The sequence below is a fragment of the Phocoena phocoena genome, chromosome 3, assembly GCF_963924675.1.
Source record: "Phocoena phocoena chromosome 3, mPhoPho1.1, whole genome shotgun sequence".
NCBI classification, from domain to species: Eukaryota; Metazoa; Chordata; class Mammalia; order Artiodactyla; family Phocoenidae; genus Phocoena; species Phocoena phocoena.
In genome coordinates, this window is record NC_089221.1 from 170,280,624 (window position 1) to 170,305,249 (window position 24,626).

At 58.5% G+C, this 24,626-nt stretch overlaps 1 protein-coding gene across 1 annotated transcript; it reads left to right on the top strand.

The window, feature by feature from the left end:
* Positions 1 to 1,555: 1,555 nt before the first annotated feature.
* On the top strand, positions 1,556 to 24,626 carry MAP2K2 (mitogen-activated protein kinase kinase 2). The gene is made up of 11 exons (XM_065874050.1): positions 1,556 to 1,893; positions 5,594 to 5,804; positions 12,040 to 12,186; positions 16,229 to 16,306; positions 16,968 to 17,019; positions 17,097 to 17,221; positions 17,944 to 18,157; positions 20,256 to 20,320; positions 21,509 to 21,570; positions 22,503 to 22,548; positions 24,372 to 24,626. The coding sequence occupies exons 1-11, from the start codon at positions 1,802 to 1,804 to the stop codon at positions 24,480 to 24,482; spliced, it is 1,203 nt and encodes a 400-aa protein (XP_065730122.1). The 5' UTR covers positions 1,556 to 1,801; the 3' UTR covers positions 24,483 to 24,626.

Sequence of the window (24,626 nt, forward strand, 5' to 3'; positions counted from 1 at the left end):
GCTGAACCTAGAAGAGGTGGACTGAACCTTCCTCTCTCTGTTTTTTCCCACGTGAAGATGCACCCTACCATGAAATGCACACAGGTGCTCATAGATGTGAGCCAAAAAAAGCAATGTGGTGAGTTTTTCATGAAGCCAATTTTTTCCCATTTAAATGGCTGTGCCTTTATTCAGTGCCATATACTGCCTCCTTTTTTTTTTTTAATTGGTGTTAAAAATGACCTTTCTCATAAAATGGTGTAGCCGCTGTGGAAAACAGTATGATCCCTCAAAATAATTAAACATAGAAACACCATATAATCCAGCAATTCCGCTTCTAAGTAGATATCCAAAAAAATTGCAAGCAGGAATATGAACAGATATTGGTACACCCATATTCATAGCAGCACTATTCATCACAGCCAAAAGGTGGAAACACCCAAATGTCCATCAGTGGGTAAATGGATAAACAAAACATGGTCCAACCATACAGAGGAATATTATTCAGCCTTAAAAAGGAAGGAAATTCTGACACACGCCACAACATGGATGAACCTTGAGGATACTATGTTGAGTGAAATAAGACAGTCACAAAAGGACAAATATTGTATGATTCCACTTTATATGAGGTCCCTAGAGGAGTCGAATTCATAGAGGCAGAAAGTAGTGGTAGTCTGGGGGAGTAGAATGGGGAGTCAGTGTTTCATGGGGACAGAGTTTCAGTTTGGGAGGATGAGAAAGTTCTGGAGATGGATAGTGGGGATGGTTGCCAAACCGTGTGAATGTACTTAATGCCACTGAGCTGTGCACTTACAAATGGTAAAATGGTAAATTTTATGTTACATATACTTACAACAACAACAAGTTTTTAAATGACCTCTCTTTCGTGAAAGAATGATGGTAATTTATATTGTGTGTGTGTGTGTGTGTGTGTGTGTGTGTGTGTGTGTCCATAATTGGCAAAAAGCCTTTGACTCTGAGGTCAACTTAAGTCTCCCACTTTTTTTTTTTTTTTTTTTTGCGGTACGCGGGCCTCTCACTGTTGCGGCCTCTCCCGTAGCGGAGCACAGGCTCCAGACGCGCAGGCTCAGTGGCCATGGCTCACAGGCCCAGCCGCTCCACGGCATGTGGGGTCTTCCCGGACCCGGGCACGAACCCGTGTACACTGCATCGACAGGAGGACTCCCAACCACTGCGCCACCAGGGGAGCCCCTCCCACAACTTTTGAGGATTTTACCGGGTGATGTATTCCCAGTCCGGCACCTGCAAGGCTCTAACGGTCTGACGTCTCCCTCACGCACACCTGCCCACCGCGTCGGCGCTCTCGCCCTGCCTCTCCCGAACGCCCTCCTGGCGCCCCAGGCACATGCGCACACGCTCGGTGGGAGACGAGCGAGTGCGCATGCTGCATGCGCCGCCTAGAGTCGGTATCCTCCCCTTTTCCCTTCGAGGAGGTGGCCTCAGGCTGGTGCGCACGCGTCGGGGTGAGGGGCGGGGCCCGGCTCGGCTCCCCGGCGCTGGTTATCGCGAGAGGCCCGCGATCTCGAAGCTCCCCCTCCCTTCCCTCTGCCTCCTGGGCTCCGGCTGCAGCGTCAGCCTCGGTCCGGCCTCTGTGGCTGCTGTGGCCCCGATCCCTCGGCTTCAGCCCCTGCGTCCCTTGGCGCCTCTCGGCCCCGATCCGCAGCGCCGCCCATCCTCGCCCCACCGGTGCCGGCCTAGGCCGCGGCCGCAGCCCAGCGCTCGCGTCGGCGCCGCCCGCTCCCGGCCCGCCCCCTATGGGCCCCGGCTAGAGGCGCCGCCGCCGCCGGCCCTCGGATCCCCGATGCTGGCCCGGAGGAAGCCGGTGCTGCCGGCGCTCACCATCAACCCCGCCATCGCCGAGGGCCCGTCCCCCACCAGCGAGGGTGCCTCCGAGTGAGTGGGCAGGGCCGGGGCCGGGGAGAGGACGGGATGGGGATCCCAGAGTACCGAGGTCGGGGGAGGGGGTCGAAGAGATGAGAGGACGGGGGAGTGGGCCCTGGGTGGGAAGGACGGGAGAGGGGTCCCAGAGTTGCGAGATCGGGGAAGGGGGTCCCTGAAAGGAGGGGAGGGGGCCCTGGGTAGCAAGGTCGGGGAGGGGGCCCTGAGAGGAGAGGAGAGGTGAGGGGCTCGGAGTATCGCTGTCGGCGGGAGGGAGGTCCCTGAATGGTGAAATCGCGCTGGGGGAAGGTTCTTGCTGGGAGAAGATGGGATGGAGCGTCTCAGAGTAGTGAATCGGTCCCCGCGGGGAGAAGACCGGAATGTGGCGTCCTAAATAGTGCAGCCAGGATGATGATGGGAGGGTTTCTGAGGGGAGAGGATGGGTCAGGGGTCCGCAATAGTGAAATCGGAGGAAGGAGGAGGAGTCCCTGAGTAGTGATGTGGGGGGAAAGGCGCGAGGTGGGGGGGGGGTCCTTGCATTCCAAGAACGGTGGCACGTGGGGTTCCTGAGAGGAGGGGATGGGACAAGCGGGGTTCCTGGGAGTGAGCATGGGGTAAGGAGGTCCAGGAAAAGGGGAAAGGGGTACCTGAGAGATTTGAGGGTGGGGAGGGATCCCTGAGGGGTGGGGAGGGTCCTCAGGGAATTGGGGGGAAGGGAGCCTGAGAAGACCCTGCTGGTGGGGGGTGGAGCTGAACCTAGGAGTCCTGGAGGAGGCATAGAGGCTTGGGGGGGAACAAGGAGCGAGGGGGATTTGAAGGGACGGGGGTGGGGAGAACTGGGCACCCAGCAGGAAAGAAGTCGGGAGCCTGCTGGGACCCCTGAAAGCAGATGAACAGAGATTCTGGATCGAATGGACTAGCAAAGCCTTGAGGGGCTGGAGAAGTGTGATTGGGTTTGAGGCAACTGAGGGGGACAGGAGGACTTGAGGGGAAGGAAGGGACAGAGAAAGAAGCACGGGGCATTGGGGTTACCTGATGGCAGAGTTGCGTTGTGTGAGGTCACGCCACTTGGCCCCAGAGCATGTCCCTATGACCTCCCCACTCCCGTTCTTCATGCTGGAGCGGCCAGGCTGGTGTCAGAGGTCCGTGGCCGGGATCTGTGTGCCGTGCGCCTTGCCTGTGGTGTGACCCATGAGAACCAGGTGTGATGGGCGAATGGCATGTTTGGTGCCTCTCAGGGCACTTGGCCTCCTGCGACCAGATGAAGGAGGAGCGCCTTGATGCATATGTGTGTGAGTTCACATCTTTCTCTGTCCCCGAGGGTGCAGCTCGATGTGGGGACGTGTTCCTGATTCTCAGAAACTCCACTTATTCTTACGAGACATCTCCTTCATCATATTCTCTTCTCTTTTTTTCTTTTTTTTTAATGTGATTTGTGATTTCCATCCCTTCAAGAATTCCCCCAGAAGAAGCCAGCCTTTGGAATTCCAGGGTTTTTTTAAATAACCACAGTGGAGTTGCCATGAAATGTAAAATGGCTTAATCAGCTGACTCCAGAATGCATTTTAGATGTCATAGGCCAGGCTGGACACATTCCAGGGTCTGAGGGTCTGGCTGCAAGAGCTGCCTCTTCACTCCTATGGTGAAGGGGTCATGACACATATATTCCTTCCTTTGCCTTTCCTTCTCTGTCCATCGGCGTCCTTCTTGTTCCCCCTTTATCCAGGTCCTGGCTCAGGGGAGCACTACTATGAGCACAGGCTTTGCAGGCTGGAAGGGCATAGGTGTTGCTCCAGCCTCTGCCACTTCCTTGCCTTGTGACCCTCAGGCAGGTTACTGAACCTCTGAGCCTTGTCCCTCCTGGGTGGGCTGGGTCTACAAGAGAGGTGCCTCCCAGGAGGATTGTGGGAGTTAAAGCTCTTGTACCTGCTCAGGAAGTGGCACCTAGCCCCCTACCTCCCAGCGACCTCTTCAAGGTACCAGCTCAGGTGACATCACCCAGCGGCAGGTCATCTTGCTCCTGTGTGCCCTTTTGCTTACATCTCTTTAAGTTGTAGGCAAGTCATGGTTGAACTTGGGGCTTGGAAGGTTCCTGCCAGAACTCCAGTGTCCCCCTTCATCTCCTGCTTGAATTCCCCCGGGGGGGTCTCCCCTAGGTGGGCGGTAAACCTTGGCTTAAGTGCCCTGGAGAGTGGTGAGTGGAGACCTCTGGAGGTGGCCCATTCTCCTCTAGTGACTTTCCTTAGAGCTGCACTCACTGTTTGGGTAGAGACCTTGGCCACAGCCAGCGCTTGAAATGTGGCTTGTTTGTCCAAATTCAGGGGAGCTGTAAGTATAATACATATTCCAGAGTAACTAATTTCACCAGATAAACATTTTCTAACGTGGCTAGAAATTTTAAAAATTGCATACATAGCTCACGTTCTTTTTCTTTTGGGCGGCCTCGGCTTAGTGCTCGTGCGCGCTGAGCATTGAGCTGGCGTCTACCTGCCTGTTACAGTGTTTTACTCCAGGATTTGGTTCAGAGTCAAGGCACTCGTGAAAATAGCTAACTGTCAACCTGTCCTTTGAAAGTTCGTTGAAATCACCCAATAAAGTGCAGTATACATGGCTTTTATATACATTTATTTATTTGTTTCTTTGTTTCTTTATTTTTGGTTGCGTTGGGTCTTTGTTGCTGCGCGCGGGCTTTCTCTAGCTGCGGTGAGCGGGGGCTACTCTTCGTTGCGGCGCGCGGGCTTCTCATTGCGGTGGCTTCTCTTGTGGAGCACAGGCTCTAGGTGCGCGGGCCTCAGTAGTTGTGGCTCGCGGGCTCCAGAGTGCAGGCTCCGTAGTTGTGGCTTACGGGCTCAGTAGTTGAGGCTCACGGACTCTAGAGCGCTGGCTCAGTAGGTGTGGCTCACGGGCTTAGTTGCTCCTCAGCATGTGGGATCTTCCCGGACCAGGGCTCGAATCTGTGTCTCCTGCACTGGCAGGCAGATCTTTAACCACTACACCACCAGGGAAGTTCCACATGGTTGGTTTTTAATAACCGGCTCTGGGAATGCATGTACGTATAAATGCCTACCATTTACAGTAACGCTCAAGATATAATAAGAGCATGCTGCTGGAACGGAATGCCCTGGAATTGTCTGCACTGTTTAAATTATGCCCCTCTCCTTTCCTCCGCCCATGCCTCTGTGTAATTCGTGTAAATTAGAGGCACAGATGCTACGGCTTCTGTCATCTGCCTCTTGGTTCTAGTTCTTTGCTCTGAGGCCACTCAAAATGAGTTTGCTCCTCCATCCCTGTGAAAGACAGGTGTCCTGACCTGGGGCTTCACTCCCCGACCCCCAGGCTTGTCTCTCCGGTTCCCTTGTCTCCTTCCCATGTGGTCCAGAGCTCTTGTGTCAGGAGGAAGGGCTCCCGGGTCTGATAGCAGGGCCACTGAGCTAGAGCTGGTCCTCGAGGTTCTGAGGTCTCCTAACCTTTATGAGTGGGGGAGAGGGATGGCATCCCCAGTTCTCAGGGACCTCAGCTGTGTGTCAGCAGGTGGTCTTTCTTTCCCATGAGATCGTAGGCCCTTCAAGCACCAGAATCAGGTCTGATTCACCTCCCAGCTACAAACCCCAGGCCTGGAATGTGCAGTGGCCATGCGGTGACCTCGGCTCGGGCTGAGTCATCTTTTGGTAGCGCATGCAGTCTTGGCTAACCCTCGCCCTTGGGGTCTCCGCAGAGCAAACTTGGTGGACCTGCAGAAGAAGCTAGAGGAGCTAGAACTTGACGAGCAGCAGAAGAAGCGGCTGGAAGCCTTCCTCACCCAGAAGGCCAAGGTCGGGGAGCTCAAGGACGATGACTTTGAAAGGATCTCGGAGCTGGGAGCCGGGAACGGTGGGGTGGTCACCAAGGTCCAGCACAGACCCTCGGGCCTCATCATGGCAAGAAAGGTGAGAGGCAGCTGGCGGCGGGGTGATGGCTCTGTCCCCGTACTCTGCGGGTGCGAGCGGTGGCGACAGGTGCCCTGGCAGCAGGAGAGAGGGGCCTCAAGGGTGCCGGCCTCTGCCTTCTGACGGGCTCCCAGGCTCAGAGGCCACCCCCACCAACGTGGGTTCTAGTTAGAATGTGGTGATGCAGCCTGGTGCCACGCAGCTCTTCTCTTGGAGGCCGCCCCCTGCCTTGCGGGATGTCTGAAATTCAGGTTTCCGGGAACAGACTGGCTTGAGAAGGGTAGCAGACGGAAGAGAGGAGAATCGAGTCCCCTTAGAGCCGGGCTTCCCCTGACTTCACATCCAGAAGGCCCTGCCGACCAGGACTGGTTGCTGGTAGCGACGGCCACATCGGTGGGGTGGGGGAGGGCGGTCCCTTGGTAACGGGGTACCCGAGCCACCTGTAGTAGCCAGGGTTCTCCAGAGAAACAGAAGCACTAGGGGTGTGTAGGGGGTGGGGTAGGTAGAGGTACTTTAAGGCATTGGCTCAGGGACAGTGGTGGCTGGCAGGTCTGAAATCTGTAGGGCGGGCCGGTGGGCGCAGACCCAGGAAAGAGCTGGTGCAGCTTGAGTCCAAAGAGAGTCCTAGGGGCTTCCCTGCAGGGAGCGCTGGTTCGATCCCTGGTCAGGGAACTAGGATCCCGCATGCTGCGGCGTGGCCAAAAAATTTAAAAAGAAAAAAAAAGAGGGGGGTGGGTCTGGAGGCAGAATCCTCTCTTTGCGGGGGGTGGGGGTAGCGCGACTTCAGTCTTTTCTCTTAAGGCCTTCAACTAATTAGATAAGGCCCACCCACTTATGGAGGGTCACCTGCTTTCCTCAAAGTCTGATGATTTCCACGTTAGATCACATCTAAAAAATACCTTCACAGTGACATCTAGATGGGCATCTGACCCAACAGCTGGGTACCGTGGCCTAGCCAAGCGGACACACAAAATCAACCATCACCTCCCTGTTCAGTGCAAACCCTGGTGCTGAGAAGTCCCTCATCGGGGCTCCTGTGCTGCAGTGCAGCCTCCCTGCTACATGTAGGGAAGGGTCCCTGAGAGACATCGGGAGTGGAGAAGAGGAGGTCACCACCTGGGGATGGTGGCTCCTGCACACGTGACTGGGGGACGTTGAGTTGACACGTGATTCAGCTCCCACAGACGTGTTCCTGCAGACATAGAAAGCCCCCTTTCTGGAAGCCCATCGTCCCATAGTTTCCGAATTGCGTTCTTGGAAACCTGACCACCCTGGTCCCCGGGGGGATCTGCGCAGGGCCCGCCTTTCCTGGGAACCATGCACTCGGTTTCCATGTGGTGGCGGGGGGAGGTTAGCGCAGCAGCTATTCCTCCTGCCTCCAGAGCCCCGCCCTCCCTCCTGAAACCTACAGCCACATGCTTTCTATTTCTGTCTGCTTACCACAGGCAGCCTTTTCAAAACCAGAGCAGCCCCCGAAATCCCTGGTCTGCCATCGCCCAAAGTACAGGGAGTGGAAGGGCAGACGTGAAATTCAGACGGTGATGGAAGGCAGGGACTTGGGAACAGAGTGTACAGGTCAGAGTGCTCGTCAGGGTCGGAGGGTTCTCAGGACAGCCAGGACTCTTCCAGGTGGCTGCTGACGTGCCTTGTATAACCATGAAATCTGAGAGTTTGTCTACGGCTTTCTGAAAGCCTGCGAAGTAAGGCTTCCGGGTTTAAACCTGGGGGGCCCAGGTGTAGTCTAGTTAGTGGTGCTGCCCCGATGTCTGTGTCCTGGCTGTGATACAGGCCTCAGTCACAGACAGCGTCACTGCCAGGGGAAGCTGGGTGAAGGGCACACGGGACTCTCTCTGCTGTTTTTGCAGCTTTCCTGTGCTTGCATAATCCTTTCAAAATAAAAGGTTTAAAAAAAATAGGGAGGACTTCCCTGGTGGTCCAGCCGTTAAGACTCCGAGCTTCCACTGCAGGGGGCTTAGGTTCGATCCTTGGTCGGGGAACTGATCCCACATGCTGCGAGGTTTGGCCAAAAAAAAAAAATAATAATAGAATAAAAATTTTTTTAAGAAAGGGAATTCCCTGGAGGTCCAGTGGTTAGGACTCAGCACTTTCACTGTCAAGGGCCCCGGTTCGATCCCTGGTCAGGGAACTAAGATCCCGTATGCCGTGTGGTACGGCAAAAAAAAAAAAAAAAGTTCTAAAAACTGGGGGGAGTGAACCTCAGATTTTGTTCCCCATCAATCGTAACCCCTTCCAGTTGCCTGTGGCCTGTGCAGCTGCACCCAGAGTCATGCAATTCAGGGCGTGAATTTACTCCCTGGTGGCCCTGGAGCCCTCAGCCGGTCTGCGGAGGTCAAGGGCTACCAGAGTGCCATTTCTCCCAGGAGCTCTGTTTGCCTGTATTCAGCTGAGGACACAGGTGGGAAAATTGACATGTCAAAGTGGTTTTTGAGAAACAGTGGCCTCCGTCCTTCCTCCACTAGCTTGGGTGGAATTCCGAATTCCTGGGAAGCCTAGTAGGAATTCCACACATTCTGGAAGGCCTGCACGGATCCTGCTGTGGGCCGGCGTCCCTCCAGCCCCTGTGATGGGCAGGGGATTATCCTGACCACTACGACACGAGCAGTGACACCAGGTCCCTAAGACCCGCAAGAACCGGGCTCCATTTCCACTGTCTCGTCTGTTCGTAAATGTTCTCTGAACTCATGTCTGGTGTCACGATTCCTCCCGCATCCTTGCGGGGCCCTGGGCACACAACCTCTGCGTCACTGGGACCGGCAGAGATCCGCGAAGAATTCGGTGACCGTGTTGCACCTGTGAGGCTCTCCCAACTTCCCTGTGCTCTGAGCGGAGGGATGTGTTTTCAGCCGTGTGTGTGTGTGTGTGTGTGTGTGTGTGTGTGTGTGTGTCTCCCTCCCCTCGGCATCTGCATGCTTCCAGAATGGAGGTTACAAATCTGCCCAAGGCCACGTCCTAACACTAGCTGCCTTCTTTCTAGTGATGGCCCTGGGTCAAAGCCGGTGCACACGTTCTCATGAGAAACTGAGGCTTAGCTGGGTCGGTGTCTGAATTGGGCTTGAACCCTCTCGGGTCCTCCCTTTGCAGTTGACCCTGGCCCAGTGGAAGCTGTCAAGGCCTCGCCTCCACAATCCATTTCCCTCTTTACCTAGTTTGTGCCCCCTGCCCCCATCCCTAACTCGAATGCCCCATCTGCAGTAGGAACACCCTTAGACTCCTAGATGGGGTTTGAACTCCTAGCACCGTACTTATTTAATCAGCTGTTGGAGCTCGCACAGCCCAGGTGCTGCCGTGGAAAGAGCGTGGGTTTTGTTTGGCGTTCCATGAGCCAGGACCCAACCCTCCCTGACCGCTCACCAGCTGTGTGCCCCTGGGGGCATCATTTAAGTCTCTGAACCTGAACTTGCTGGTCAGCCCAATGGGGGCAGTTCTCACCACCACTCTCCAACCCCTGTGGGTCGTCATCGTCAGGGCGAATCGCAAGTACCAGTGCTCAGAAACGTGGCCCTCATCCCATTCCTGCTTTTTCTCCACACCCCCTCAGTGGTGGTTCATAGGTAATCCATGAGGCTCACTTCACATGGCAGCCGCCCCTGCATCCGTTCTTCACCATATTTTTCTGGAAAGCCTCTGACTTCTTTTGGCCTTATTCACATTAAGGCCCTGACTCCAGGCTTCCAGGACCCCTGGGATTTGTCCAGATCTGCCCAGTTTTGTCTAACTCCCCCACTTCTGCTTCTCTACCCCCACCACCCCAGTGATTCATCTGCGGCTCCTTTGAAGTTCTTTGTCGAGAGCGGCGCTGTCCACGATGGCTGCCCCTGGTCAGACGCAGTGGCTGAGCCCTTGAAACACGGTCGATGTCAGACAGGGCGCACCGTACGTGCAGAAACACAAACCAGGTTTCAAGGGCTCCGTGTGAAAAAACTCATTAATATTTTTACATCGCCCTCACGTCCAAACAGTCAATTTTTGATACGCTACACCGAGTTTCAACAAAATACATGAAAAATTCATGTCACCTGTCTCTCTGTGCTCTGAACGCAGCAGCTAGAGGATTCAGAATTAAATTGGTGGCCCGTGCTGTATTTCTCTTGGGCCTTGATGGTCCTGTCGCTGGCATTGCCCACAGTCCGCCTCGCTGTGCCCTCCCGCCTGTCTTGGGCCTTGATGGTCCTGACGCTGGCATTGCCCACAGTCCGCCTCGCTGTGCCCTCCCGCCTGTCTTGGGCCTTGATGGTCCTGTCGCTGGCATTGCCCACAGTCCGCCTCGCTGTGCCCTCCCGCCTGTCTTGGGCCTTGATGGTCCTGTCGCTGGCATTGCCCACAGTCCGCCTCGCTGTGCCCTCCCGCCTGGCTTGGGCCTTGATGGTCCTGTCGCTGGCATTGCCCACAGTCCGCCTCGCTGTGCCCTCCCGCCTGGCTTGCAGGATGAACCTGCCACGCTGCACACGGATGGCAGCACTTGGCTTTCAGACCCTCATTTCGCCCTCTCCAAGCGGGTCTGTGTGCACGTGCTCACAGGGGCGGCCGATGGAGGAGAGAGCACCTGGGGTTCTGGTGTGTTCTGCCGTCCCGCTGGTGGTGGCCAAGGGGCAGGTGCGGTGTCCCAGGGCCCACAGCCAGAGCTCTGCTCTGCAGGCTGGGTCAGGTGGGGAACCTTCATGTGTAGGCGTGAGGCTTTGCCTGGGGGCGGCGTAGGCACCAGGCACCGTTTCGCTGGGAGCTGCTGCAGTTCTCAAGGTTTTGAAGGTCGTTGGTGGGTGCCCCACACACGCCCCATGCCCCCATGAACTCGGCACACAGCCCGCCAACAGGCAGCTCTTTGTCCTTCCGCCGGCATGCCCACCCCACCTTGTCCATCTGGCAGAGTCCCACCTGTCCTTCGAGGCCCGGCCTGAGTGTCGCCTGAGCCCTGGAACCCCCTCTGTGATTCCTCCATCAGCATCTCCACCACAGCGGGGTTGTTTTGCCTGTGTCTCTTCCCCTCCTGGTGGTGCGTCTCGTCCAAGCAGGACCATCTGTGCTGTCTCTCCCTGTCACCAGCCCCGAGTGTAACTGACTCTACAGAAATGTCTGTTGAACTGATAGTGGTCATTTTCAGGTACCGGGGATCTGGTTCCGCCTCTCTGATGTACAGGTGGAAATCACACCCTTTTCTTGTCTTATCACCATGGCTGTAGCATCTAGGACTCGAAGTAACCAGGACGTGCACCCGCAGCCTGACTCTCCCCCGCTGTACGGGGGATCTTGGCTTATTTGGGGTTTGTAGCTGGGCGTTGCTCTTGGCTGTTTGTCAGCTGTGTCTTCTGCATCTCTCTGGACGATCCTTTCTTTTCTAACCTTTCCAGATATTGCGATGAATTTGGTGGCAGTCCTCTCTGCTGACTTGAACTCAAGGGGAAGGGGAGCTAGGATCCTAGGGTGGCAGTGGAAGGCTATCTGTTCTCTCTAGGCCGGGGGTGGGAAGGGGTCCAGAAAACCCAAGGGGCGGAGGGCAGCAGAGGTGAAGTAATTGCCGCATCGGACAGGGCATTACCTGGTCTGCTCCTGGGAAAGGCTGGCCCTTTGTATGATCTGATTAACAGAGCTCCCCCTGTAACCAAGTGAATAATGTTGCCTCTGATGATATATTTTTTTAAAACAGCATTATTGAGATGTACTTCACCTACCATACAAACGACCCTTTTAGAGTATTTAATACACTGATTTTTAGTATATTCACAGAGCTGTGCATCCATCACCATCATCAATTTTAGAACATTTTCATCACCCCAAACATATGCCCCATCCCCATTAGCAGTCACTCCCCTGTCCCCCAGCCCCAGACAGCCAGGAATGCACTCTCTGTGGATTTGCCTGTTCTGGACATTTCCCATCAGTGGAGTCACCCACCATGTGTCCTTCTGTGTCTGGCTTCTCTCACTGAGCGTCATGTTCTCAAGGTCCATCCACATTGCAGCGAGTGTCTGTGCATCACCCCATTTCACGGCTGCGTGATGTTCAGGGCGTAGAGAGACATTTTTCTGTCCCTTCCTCCGTTGATTCAGGGCATTTGGGTTGCTTCCACCTTTCGGTTGCTGTGAAGCCGGTTAGTGTGAACATTCCCGCTCCAGTCTGTGTGTGGGTGTGTGTTCCCCGTTCTCAGGTACATAGACACCCTTCCTTCCCGGCCCCCCTCAGTGGCCCGATCCTGACCCCGCCTCCCTCTCCCTTGCAGCTGATCCACCTGGAGATCAAGCCAGCCATCCGGAACCAGATAATCCGTGAGCTGCAGGTGCTGCATGAGTGTAACTCCCCGTACATCGTGGGCTTCTATGGGGCCTTCTACAGCGACGGCGAGATCAGCATCTGCATGGAGCACATGGTGAGTGCGGCGGGGCCCGGGGCACCTCCCCTCCCACCCCGGAGTCCCCGTCCTGTTCCCGGGGGACCCTCTTGGAGGTGGACGAGGCAGTGCAGCCGTGTGTGCACGTAGACCCCTTTGTTGCACCAGACACCCTCCTCCCGACGTTGCTTTTTCCCCGGATCCGTGGTAGACGTTACTCTCTGTTGGCACAGAGCCGGCTCCGTCTAGTGCCCTGGCGTCCCCGCGTACCTGTTGGGTAATTTATGAAACGCTCTTGGTGGACACTAAGGTTGTTTCCGGTCCCCGCGGCCTTCTGAGTAATGCAGTGTTGAAAGTCCTTGCACCTAAGCAGGCATGCCCGAGGGCTGAGGCCCGCCGCTGGGCTATGCGACTAAACACTTGATGTCTCCTTCCCAAGTGCCCTCTAACCAGCGTGCGTGGTCTGGGGACCCGGGTCTGCACCCCAGCTCAGACCCATGGGACCAGGCCTCTGCCATGGAGGGCGGCCGCCCATCTCTTTTAAACCATGGTTGATTCTGATGTGCCCCCTCATTAAGGAACTCTGGTCTCGAGGCTCAGAAGTGGGTGGGATCAGGTGTAATGCGAAAGCAGAAGTGGTCAGAGCCGAAGGCCCCCAGAGGAAATGCCGCCGGCCCTCTGCCGTGCCTCCTTTGTCAGGTAGGGCCCTGCCCGCTCCCGGCTGTCCAGGCCCCGGCCCTCAGGGCCCTTGCAAAACCAGGATGCCGCGTGGCTTTTGGCGGGTGGCTGTGGTTACGCCTCGCCTCCAGCTTGCCGTCCCCTCTGATGGTTTTGTAACGAAGGCAGGAAACGAATTTGAGCAAGAGCCTGCGAGGAATGCATGTGGGCCGGGGGGAGGGCTCCCCCGCTGCCTTGCCCCGACCTGGCTGCCTGATTCCCGCCTGGCACTGCCCCGTGGGAGCCCCTTCCCCACCTGGGAGAGGGCAGTCGTATCTGCCCACCCACCTGGTCGACACTGCACAGACGAGTATCAGGGCGAGAAAAGCATATGACATCGCTGTGGTCTGAGGGGAGCCTCTTCTGTGCTGTCTCTCTCCCTCCCTCTCCCCTTCCCCCCTCCTCCCCTGCTTGCCCCCGCTTCAGCCACCTCCATCCCTGCTCCCTGAATACCCTGAGAGTTTGGAGGCCCCTCTTGGCCTTGTACAAAAGAGGCAGCATGGGACTTCCCTGGCGGTCCAGTAGTTAAGACTCCATGCTCCCACTGCAGGGGTCACGGGTTCCATCTCTGGTTGGGGAACTAAAATCCCGCGTGCTACACAGCACGGTCTAAAAAAAAGAAGAGAAGAGAAAAGAGGCAGCATCACAGCCCCACCCCCTCCACCTCCGTGCTTGGTGGGTGTAAAGCATCAGTTCCAGGTGAGGTGCCTGCACCCCGGCAGCGCACAGACGGAACCGCTGGGATGCAGGGGAGATGCTAGATTCTCTTTGTTTGCCACGTTCGTCCTTCAGAGCTTCACGGTCGGGCTTTTCTTGTTCGCTTTCATAGCGAGCATATGACGACAGTGGAACGCGTAGATGGCACACAAACGCAAGGACACGGGCTCGGGTGTGGCCCGCGCGCCCCTCTTTCTGCTGACGGGTTAGTCCGTGGAGGTGAGCTGCTGGGCGGGGAGGGCGTGAGGAGGACAAGATGACGGGAAGCGCTGAGAGGGCCTGTGCCACCCACACCAGTGTCCTCGTGCCCGATGGTCCCCTGCAGGGTCTCGCACATGGCGGCGAGAGGACGCTTGCAGTCCCCCCACCTCTCATGCGGGACTGGACGAGTCTCGCACCTTGTCTGTCAGGCCAAAGATATGAGGATGGGGCGAGCTGGTCCATGAACGTTGACGGAGCGTCAGCCGTGACGTTGTCACCCCCGCCACCACGTCCCCGAATTCCTGCATCGCCTCCATTTCTCTCCCTGTCGAGGGCACGCATTCGTCTCTACGCAGGGTTGTGCACAAATTGACTCTCGTCTCCCACCGGGTACATTCCAGCTCCAGCTTGTGAGAAAGGCCCGCTGGCTGTGACGAGCAGCTCCGATTCAGCACAGAAGAAACTCACCTGTGGGCACGGGAAACAGCGGGGCTGGCGGCTCCCCGGTGCCCAGACCTATTCCTTTTCCTGGGGAAACTAGGGGCTTGGACCAGCGGACAGCGGGTGTCTCAGGGCCGGAGCGGCCAAGGAGCAGCCGACTGACCACTCAGAGGCAGCTCTTGGTATTTTCTTGGGTCCTGGTCAAATCTACTGAAGAATGCACTCCCTTGTTCTACAATAATGAAAAATCAGACACGTCCGTCAGCAAAGGGGAGGTGAAGAATGACACCAGGCCGCTTTCCAGGGGAGAAGTGAAAGCAGCATATATGCACCGGATGAGAAAATCCCCCGAGAGGAAAGTATGCATAATGTGAGCCCCCAGATAGATAGATAGACTTAAAGCTCTGTATCAGCTCTGCACCCCACGGAGGATGAACCACGCTGATGTCAGGGGCTGGGTGGCAGTGGGGCTGCGTGGAGAGGACCCGCGATGTGTCCTGAGTCGCCTTGAGACCCCAGCCTGGGGCCTGGCCCACCGTAGTCGCTGCGGAGACGTTCTCCCTGAATGTCGTCCAGCAAACATACCACAATCCTACGGAAAGTTCGGAGTATGAGGAGCTGAGTTAGGGAGCAGGGATCATGAACGCTTTTTTTAAAAAACCCTTTTAAGGTTGATGAAACAAAAAATGAGAAAAAAAGTGGAATTCCCATCTCGCCCTGCACGCAGAACGGGGCTGGGCCGGGCAGCCTGCCGACCAAGTGCACCAGACCTCCTGGTCCCGTGGGTTCCTCCCCGGCCACACCCGCCGTCGCTGCACGCACAGCCCCCTCGTCCTCAGGCTGGGTCTAGCCTACAGAGGCCCTCGTGGGTTCCCAAAGCATTGGAGGGCCTGGGGTTTTCCACAACTCCCACCGTGGCCCTTCTCCCCGAGCACAGCTGGAGCAGATGCCAGGGAGGGGGGACCAGGCGTCTCCGAGGCTGCAGGCTTCTCGCGCCCCCTCAAACGGAATAAGAGGCCTCCTGGGACAGCTGGTGGCCACAGGAGCCCCAGAGCAGCATGGAGAGAAAACAGGCTCTCCACCCAGCTGCGAGTTCAGAGGCTGACCACCTCCCACCGCATGCCCGAGCCTCAGCTCCGGTCTGCCTGGCATCCTGGGGGGGGCCTCGGTGTGTCCTCGGAGCCCATCTCTGAAGAGGCGCCTTGGGCCAGTCGGTGACACCCGGGGTTTTGGTCTCCAGGTTTGCTTCCGGGTGACCTTGCACAAGACACTTGGTTTCTGTCACTTCCTTGTTATCGTGTGGATTTGGGGCCATGCCCTGGTCAGGGGATCAACTAGGGTGCCCTGTGTCACATCCTTTGCTGAACATCCCAGTTTCAGGGTGGCGAGCAGTGGCTACACCGGCAGGACGGGGGGCCGAGCCATCGTTCCCCCTCCCCCGTGCCCCTCGGCCATCAGGCCTTCCTGGCGGAGCTGGCTTGGCCTTCCGTCTGTGCCGGGCACTTGCGGGCGGCGCCCCTGTGCTCACGCTCCCCTTCCCGAGGCCGCGGCTGACTTGCTGGGAGGGGACCCAGGCCCAGAGCTGCGGGTCTGGCTCAGGTACGCTCTCTGGTGCTCCCGCTGCAAGCTGGGCGGCTCAGCCGCAGGCCTCATGGAGCACTGCCCGCCGGCCGCTGCCGTGGCAACCTCAGGAAGGCTGAGTCACGCCGTCCAGCCACGGGCCTCAGTTCCGGGAAGGATGGACCGCCTGGCGAGCATACTGGCACCCTTTCCGTTTCCTGAGGCCCCAGAGGTGGCCGGGGCCGCGGGAGTCCCTGCTCTGAGCCAGTTGGTTGCCTTTGGCTGTGGTCTGGCCTCTGTTTTCCGTGGAGGAAATTGAGCACCAGCTCTCTGGGAACCAGGGAAATGCTTCGTTTTCCTCCCTGCCACTCTGGCGTCCCTCTGGGGAGCCCTGCCTGGCGACGGCTCAGGGCAGCTCTACCTCTCTCTCCTGTGCTGCCCCTAGGATGGTGGCTCCCTGGACCAGGTGTTGAAAGAAGCCAAGAGGATCCCCGAAGAGATCCTGGGGAAGGTCAGCATCGCGGTAAGTGCGTGCGGGTACGCGCTCCCGGCCCCGTGTTCTCATGGGTTTCTTCTTACTTCTGCCCCCTTCCACGCGGCCAGGCTCGAGGAGCCTCAGGAAGCCGGTGGTGGGCGTCAGCCTCCGGGCAAGGAGGCAGAGGTGCCTGTGCCAGCCTCCACCGACTGTGGGACTGAGCGAGTGGCGTCCCTTTGCCTGTGAAGTGGGGGTGATACTTCTGTGCCCCATACAGGCATGGGGGTGGCAGGAGGAACCGTGGCGCGGCGCCAGGCACTCGCTGTCCCACGGTGCTGCCATCATCGAGTGTCGCCTGTCTAACTCGGTGAAACAGCCCCTGTATCCTTCACACCGTCAACCTGGGGGCCCCGAGCACAGTCCCGGCACCAAAGGGCTCAACAGAGGACGCCTCTCGGGCTGGGGTGACCCCTGAGGTGGGGCAGTTGGCTGGACATTTACAGCCCTACTGACAGGGCCTCGGGCCCTCCTCAGACAAGGGGAGAGCGATGTCCTCCTCAAGGATGGGGGGCCGTGTGAGAGTTGGGGAGGTGGGTGACTGTACCCACCCGAAGAATGTCATCAGTGTCACATGGCCACTTCGGCCTGGGCCTCGGGCCTGTCCAGAGGACAGTCCCCCTCACGGCACCGCCCTGCGGCTTCCCTGCAGGTTCTGCGGGGCCTGGCGTATCTCCGGGAGAAGCACCAGATCATGCACCGAGGTAAGGGGACGGGTGCCCCGGGGCCGGGAGGGGCTGACGGCGACCCGCAGTGTCCACACCGCCGGCTCTGCTCCCAGATGTGAAGCCATCCAACATCCTCGTCAACTCCCGAGGGGAGATCAAGCTGTGCGACTTTGGGGTGAGCGGGCAGCTCATCGACTCCATGGCCAACTCCTTCGTGGGGACGCGGTCCTACATGTCTGTGAGTCCTTCCAGCGTCCTCCCCACCGCCACCCCGACCCTCACCAGCTCTTCCCCGTTTTCCAGAAGCTTTTCCAAAAGCCTGCCCTTCCCTGTAGTATAGTTTCTTTTGCGGGCTTTGTTCTCTCCTTCGCATTTCTAGTTTCTATCATCTTCTCATCTGGGTTTTTGTCTCTCTGGAGACACCGGCCTGGTTCCTGTCCACTCGGGGAGAGTAGTCAGTTAATTTCTGAGCCAGTCGACTAGCCCTCCGTTATTTTAGGCACTATCTGGGTGATTTTATTTTTTTATTTTCATTTTTATCTCTTTAATTTATTTTGGCCACACCGCGTGGCCTGCGGGATCTTAGTTCCCCGACCAGGGATCGAACCCACGCCCCCTGCATTGGCAGCGTGGAGTCTTAACCACTGGACCGCCAGGGAAGTCCCCATCTGGCTGATTTTTAAGAGCAGATTCTGAGAAGTCCGTCTTGGGATTGTTGGGAGAAGGAGACGTTCCGGCGTCTTTCCTGGGTCGGTCGCTCTCCAGAAGTACTTTGGGTTGCAGGGCTTTAAGGGGCTGCTGTCAGCACGGCTGGAAGCAGGTGGAGGGAGGGGGCGGAATGGCTTTCTTTCTGCTGCTGGGTCCCTAAGCGGGATGGGGCTGCAGGGGGACCACAGGGATGCTCTAGGGTGCCAGCGCCCCTCCATCTCCCTCGGGCCGTCTCTGCCCATCTCCCCTCAGCCGGAGCGGCTGCAAGGTACTCACTACTCGGTGCAGTCAGACATCTGGAGCATGGGCCTGTCCCTGGTGGAGCTGTCCATTGGAAGGTACCCCATCCCCCCGCCGGACGCCAAGGAGCTGGAGGCCATATTTGGCCGGCCCATGGTCGACGGCGCGGAAGGAGAGCCTCACAGCATCTCGCCGCGGCCGAGACCCCCCGGACGCCCCATCAGTGGTATGGCCTGAGGCTGGGACTTCCGGTTTGGTTGGGGCACGCGGCGCCTGGGGACAGCAGCTGCCTCCCCTCTGGCCCCTCTTAGCTCCACCTGTCCCCCTGGGCCGCGCTCACTGCGGTCAGCAGTCCTCAGATGGTCCTGAGGCTTCTGGGGACAGCACTGCAAGCAACGCCTCGAACTGTCCTGTCTGGGGCAGCTGCACCTGTTGCTGCCAGCTGGCGGGGTCGGGACACTCGCCCCTCAGCCAAGCCGTGGGGTGGCGGGTGATTTCTCCAGCATTTTATCACGAGAACGTTCAAGTGTACAGAAAAGCCGAAAGGGTTGCCCAGCAGGCAGTCTTCTGCCCCACACCTGGACTCTGCAGTGGCCGTCCTGCTGTGTTGGGCCAGGCCTTTCAGGGAGCCCAAAGTGAAGGGAACTCGACTCGGGTCTCGGGTGGCTGGTTAGATTCAACCCAACACACAGCAGAGGTACGGGAGGGCAGCGGGGCTCCCAGGGGCCTCCCGGTACCTCAGGCAGCCACCTGCGAGGTTCAGGCCGATGCTTCCACCACGTTGGGGGCTGGCGAGGGGTGAGGGTCATGGCTGAGGTGGTGTAATTAGGAAGGGGCGCGTAGGACTGTGTGATTTATTTATTTATTTTATTTTTAATTTTTTTATTTTTTTGCGGTACGCCGGCCTCTCAATGTTGTGGCCTCTCCCGTTGCGGAGCACAGGCTCCAGACGCGCAGGCTCAGCGGCCATGGCTCACGGGCCCAGCCACTCCATGACACGTGGGATCTTCCCAGACCGGGGCACAAACCCATGTCCCCTGCAGCGGCAGGCGGACTCTCAACCACTGCGCCACCAGGGAAGCCCAATTTATTTATTTTTTAAGTCAAGTGACAGGAAGAGAGTTGAATTGAGTGAGAGCCCAAAGGACCGTGCAGTGGACTGCAGTTGGTTGGTTGGTTTCTAACAGCTTTATTGAGATAGCATTCACATACCATATGGTCCACTCGATTCAGGCTTATAACCCACTGGATTTCTATACCTTCACAAGGTTGTCCGACCATCACCTTTATCTGACTTCAGAACATTTCATCACCCCAAAAGGAAACCCTGTCCCCTACCCAGCCCCTGACAACCATGAACCCAATCCCTGTGTCTGTGGATTTGCCTGTCCTGGACGTTTCCCATCAATGGAATCACACCCTGTGTGTCCTTCTGTGTCTGGCTTCTCTCACTGAGCATTGTGTTCTTGAGATCTGTCCACACCGTGGCAAGTATCGGTGCCTCGTGGCACCTTGTGCCTCGCTCCTTTTTTATGGTCACATAATATTCCACCGTGTGGTATCTATTTACCGCTGACGGATACTTGGGTCGTCAGATGGCGGTTTTCACAGTATTCTCAAGCCCAGACCCTCCCCTTTCCTGGTGCCGCACCCAGACTGCTGGGGTGTCCTGATTTCCTCCGAGGGGAGAACCCCCCCGCCCGCATCTGTGTCCTCAGGCCCCGGCCCTACCCCTCCCTTTCCAGCCCAACTCCCAGACGGTGCTCAGACCTTCCAGGCGGGGAGGAGCGGGGTGCTGTGCCAGGCCGCTTGGCCTGCCAGCACCTCCCCCAGCCCCGGCCCTGGCCCACGTGCCCATTTCAGGACAGGGGACAGAAGGCGAAAGTCCAGCTGCCAAACGCGGGCCTGGCCAGCTGGGTCTAGAACAGGGGTCAGCCATCCCAGCCAGCCACCATCCTGAGCCCGCAGGTCCGTGCCAGGTTACACTGCCGCCCTTGCCTGCTCAGCCCCCTGTGGCCCCTCCCCCCACGCCAGGGAGCAGGGGGTCGGCTTTAGCACAGCCCAGGCGCAGCCCCCTGCCAGATGTGTGCCTTCTCAACAAACGTTCCTGTTCGTTCTGGTGTTTTGTTTTTGTAATTCACCAGAGGCTCAGGAGAGATGTTCCTCTCCCAGGAAGGCAGCTGGGCCCAGGAGCCTGCCCTCTGGGTCGGGCCGGGTGCGGAAGAGGGTGCTCGGCTGCGTTCAGCACACTCAGGCCCCACCGCCCGACGGAAGCACGGTGCCCACCTGCCCGTCTCACCCGTCTTTGTTTCTGCCCCGGGCAGGTCATGGGATGGACAGCCGGCCGGCCATGGCAATCTTTGAGCTGCTGGACTACATCGTGAACGAGGTGCGTGCCCGGGGCCCTGCTGGCAGGCGGGTCACCACAGCAGCAGCATCAAGCCATTCCCGTTGGAAAGTGTTCCCCAGAAAGAAGAGCGTTCGATGTGTAGACTGTGGGTTGTGTCGGGAAGGGGCCGCAGGGAGCTGTGGAGGGGGCTCTTTTTTTTATCTTTTCACGGGGATGAACCCGGAATTCTCACTGAGCCCAGTGGCCCAGCGCTGGGGCCCCGTGGGTGAAGTCATAAATCATCCCACTTCCTCAGGGAAAGTTGAGGCATCACCTTCCTCTCTGGGAAGGGGGCACAGGGCGCCCACCCAGTCCTTCTCCCCACCACGTGAGAGGGCAGCGTGGATACTCCCATTGTACAGATGGGTAAATCCAGGCATAAGGATGGGAGTGGGCTCCTCAGGCCTGCAGCTGAGACAGGGCCGAGCAGGACCTGACCCTACAGCCCTCCCTCTCGGCGTGGCCGGGTCACCCTCCTGGCCCTTCTCTGATGGAAGTGTGTTTCCAGTGGCCCTTTGGAGTTGGGGTGGCCAAGCTTGGCCCAGGGTTGGGTCTTGAGGTGAGCAGCTCAGAGCAGGGTCAGTGGCGACAGAACAGGGCAGGGTGGTTCCGGTGACACAGCTCTCCCTGCACCTGGCAGCGACACCCAGGCCCGGTGAGCACGTCCTTCCAGGGAGGCCGCCGGCACCTCCCACCCCTGAGCAGGAAGAAGGCCCACTGCCCTCCTGGACGGGGCCTGAGCCTGCGCACGGCTGTCCCCACCCCGGGACCTGTGCGGGCCCAGGCCCCTCAGGCTCCCCCTCTTTTCAGGCAGACCCCCAGCTCTCTCCAAGCACCTCCGGAGGGTAGTGGCCCAGACCGTGTAGCACGTGGTCAAGAGTAACCATCCTCATCCATAAAATGAGGATGAGCCCTGTTCTCCTTCACTCCTGAACCAGTCGTGGTCCCCAAACAAGAAGAGCTTTTGAAGGAAACTCTGGGAAAAGGCCAACCCAGTTGGCAGGGCTGCCTGGGGAAGCTGCTGGAAGGGGGGTGGTGGGCGCCCTCTGCCTCCAGGAAGGGTGCATCCTGAGGGTCCCCAACAAGTGCCGAGCTGTTCTCAGAGGCACAGGCTGGGAAGCGCCTTTTCTCCCTGATTCCAGAAGCATCCTTGAGCTCTCACCCCCGCCTTTCTGTCCTGCCCCGCAGCCTCCTCCCAAGCTGCCCAATGGCATCTTCACCCAGGACTTCCAGGAGTTTGTAAATAAATGGTAAGACGCCATGGCCGCCAGCTCGGGGCGGGTGGGGCAGGGGCCAGGTGGCCTGGCCTGCTTCCTGGGACGACCAGGGCCTCGGGGATGCCAGGCAGTGGCGGCGTCTGGCGGGACTGGAGCTCGCCTGAGAACCCAGATCCCCCCGCCAACCCCCCACCAAGGCTGCTGAGTCACGGCGTCCAGCTGCCACCCCCAGCTTGTCCCCGAAACCCAGTGCAAGCCAGGATGGCAGGCTCTCTGGAAATAACGCTATTCCCGCCTTGCCTTCTGCCAGCAGGCAGCCCGGTGTCCTAACCCCTCAAGCCCGTAACCCGTGGCTCCTAGGCAGGCCTTCGGAGCCGGTTTCTGGGGGGTGGCCCTCCCACCCTCTGAAGCGTCTGGGTGACGCGGCCTCGGGCGAGCGGGCTGTGGACCCGGAGGGCCGGCCCGTTGAGCGCCCTGCACGTCAGGATGCGACGCTGCGGCCCAGGGTTGCGTACCTCGCAGCCAGCCTGTGACTGTGCGTCCAGCGCTCCCCGTAAACCTATCTGTGCCCTGTGAGGTTGCCAGTTTGAAGAACTGCCACTCAGCCCTGAACTGCTTTGAGCAGCAGCCTTTTAGACCGTTCCTCTTTCGTGAAGGGAAAACTTCCACTTTGACCCTTGGACTCCCAGACTTGGGGTTTTTATTAGAAACTTAGCTGCGGTTGCTGCTGGGCCTCTGATGGAGCAGCGTGGGGGGGTTTCCCACCCTCTTCCCCTTTCCCTCCTGTCCTGGTCTCAGATTCTTGCCCTGCCCTCCCGGGGCATCCTGCTCTCACACCCAAGGGTGGCGGTGGAGCCCCTCACCCATGGGGGCCAGGCAGGAAAGGGCAGCAGGATGCAGGCCTCTTCCCCCAAGGCCACTGACTGCCCGCCTGTCTTCTCTCTCCCACCCTCTGGAACCCACAGCCTAATTAAGAACCCAGCAGAGCGAGCAGATCTGAAGATGCTCATGGTGAGTAATACCCACAGATTTTGGACTTCCAGAGGTCCCTGGCAGGCCCTCCTCGCCTTGAGTGAACACCTGAGCTGGCTCTGATATCTCTTGGCCAAGCTGGAGAACCCCTGTGGGTCGCCCTGGCTTGCTGGAGGGGACCATGCAGAGCGGCCATGGTCCTCTCAGCTCCCCGGGGTACAGAAGGGCCCGTGTGCCTGGGGCTAGGGCTGTGTCTCAGAATGGCCGGCCTCCAAGGCGTTGGGGGCACCACTGGGGTGTTTGCCTTCCTCTAAACCCATACTGTCCAACGTCCTTGAAAACCAAGGTGGTCTCCGGCATTGGCCTTCCCCCGGCAGGGCTGCCTGCCAGCCTCAGGGTGACCGTCACAGTGCCTTCCGCCCATGTCCACTGTGGACGTTAGGCCTTCTTCCTCCATCACCAGGCCTGACCACCTGAGTCACCCCCAATGCTGAGTCAGCCCCTTGTTTATGCGTCTTGTGGCTCGAAGAGAGAAAACACTGCCAGCTACAGGCGTGAGACGTTGGTTGTCAACCTCAGGTGTCCACGAGGCAGAGAAGAAGCCTCTTAGGGTGGTCACGATGCGGTAGTTTGAATAACCGAGCCACGCCCTCCGGTGGGCTCCTGTGCCCCTGCCTGCAGGACCACGCTCCCCCCTCCCCACCATGTCCTCCACCGGGCCTCCCTCCTGCTTTCCACCTCAGGACCTTTGCACAGGATGGCCCTTCTCCTTCTGGGACGTGTCCTGTTGCTCTCCCCCCAGCTGTGGGCCTCTGCTTCGGCACCGCCTCCAGGAAGGCACCCTGTCTAGCCCACCCCTCTGTTAGCTGTGGCTGCAGCCTGTGTGTCCCAGCTGTAGTCAGTTTTCTGTGGCCTCAAGAGTGAGCCTGGCCTGGAGTGCCTTGTGGGAAGGGGTCTGCGTCCATCTGCCTCTTTCTAGAAGCTCCTTACTGAGTCCAGTGACGTGTGTTCAGGGCACGCACGACATAAGAAGCACGTGTTCATTGTGGAACATGCAGACCCACGGAACAGGGGAGTGAACTTTGATACCTGCCATTGTCTTCCCCCCACCCCGCCGCCACCCCGCCCAGCTCCACGCAGTTCACACAGTGCGGGACGACGTCCACGTCTCTGCCTGCGTGACACTGTGGGCCGTGTGGGGCTGACTGTCTTCCCGACCACGAGTCCTGTTCCCTTGCTTTGGTGTTTCACCCAAGCCTACGCCCACCTTTAGGGAGGTAGGGGTGGTCTCGCCTCCCCAGCTGGCATAACAGGTGGATGTCACGTGGGAGGCCTAGACCCCCGCCCTTCCGAACGGGAACCGCTGTCAGGGTGACTGTTAAAGTTACTTAAACTGACGGACGAGGCGCGATCCTGCTCTCCAGCCACATGGGCCCTGTTTCAAGGGCTCAGGAGCCTCAAGCGGCCGGTGGCTGCCGCCTGGACAGGACATGTAGGGCACTTGCTATCCTCACAGAGTTCTGTGGTTCCAGATCAGATGTTCTCACCCAGGTGACTCTGCCCCCATGGGTCCCTGGGCCACGTCTGGGGACATGTGTGGTTGTCACACCTGCGGGGGGATCCTGGCGTCAAGCGGGTCGGGGCAGGGATGCTGCTCCACACCCCACAGCGCCCGGGATGCCCCACAGAGGGTGAGCCGACCCCACGTCACCCTGAGCTCCAGGGGGCATAGAGTGGCCTCCCCCGTCGCCTGAGACCCCGTCCCAGGCCGCGTGGCCCCGGGCCCGGGCCTCCCTGCTCTGGGGTGGGGACCCGGCCGGCCAGCTAGGGCGGGGCCCCTCACTTCGTTCCTTCCCTTTCAGAACCACGCCTTCATCAAGCGGTCCGAGGTGGAAGAAGTGGATTTTGCCGGCTGGTTGTGTAAAACGCTGAGGCTGAACCAGCCCAGCACGCCCACGCGCACTGCCGTCTGACGGTCCCGCCACCGACAGACCCGCTCCCCATCCCACCCCTCCGGCTGCCCCCTCCGTGGGGATGCGCGCGTGGCCCTTGGGCCCGGGGAGGCCGATGCCGCTGCGCTGTCTTCTCAGAACCTGCTTCCTTAGGTTTAAAGAAAA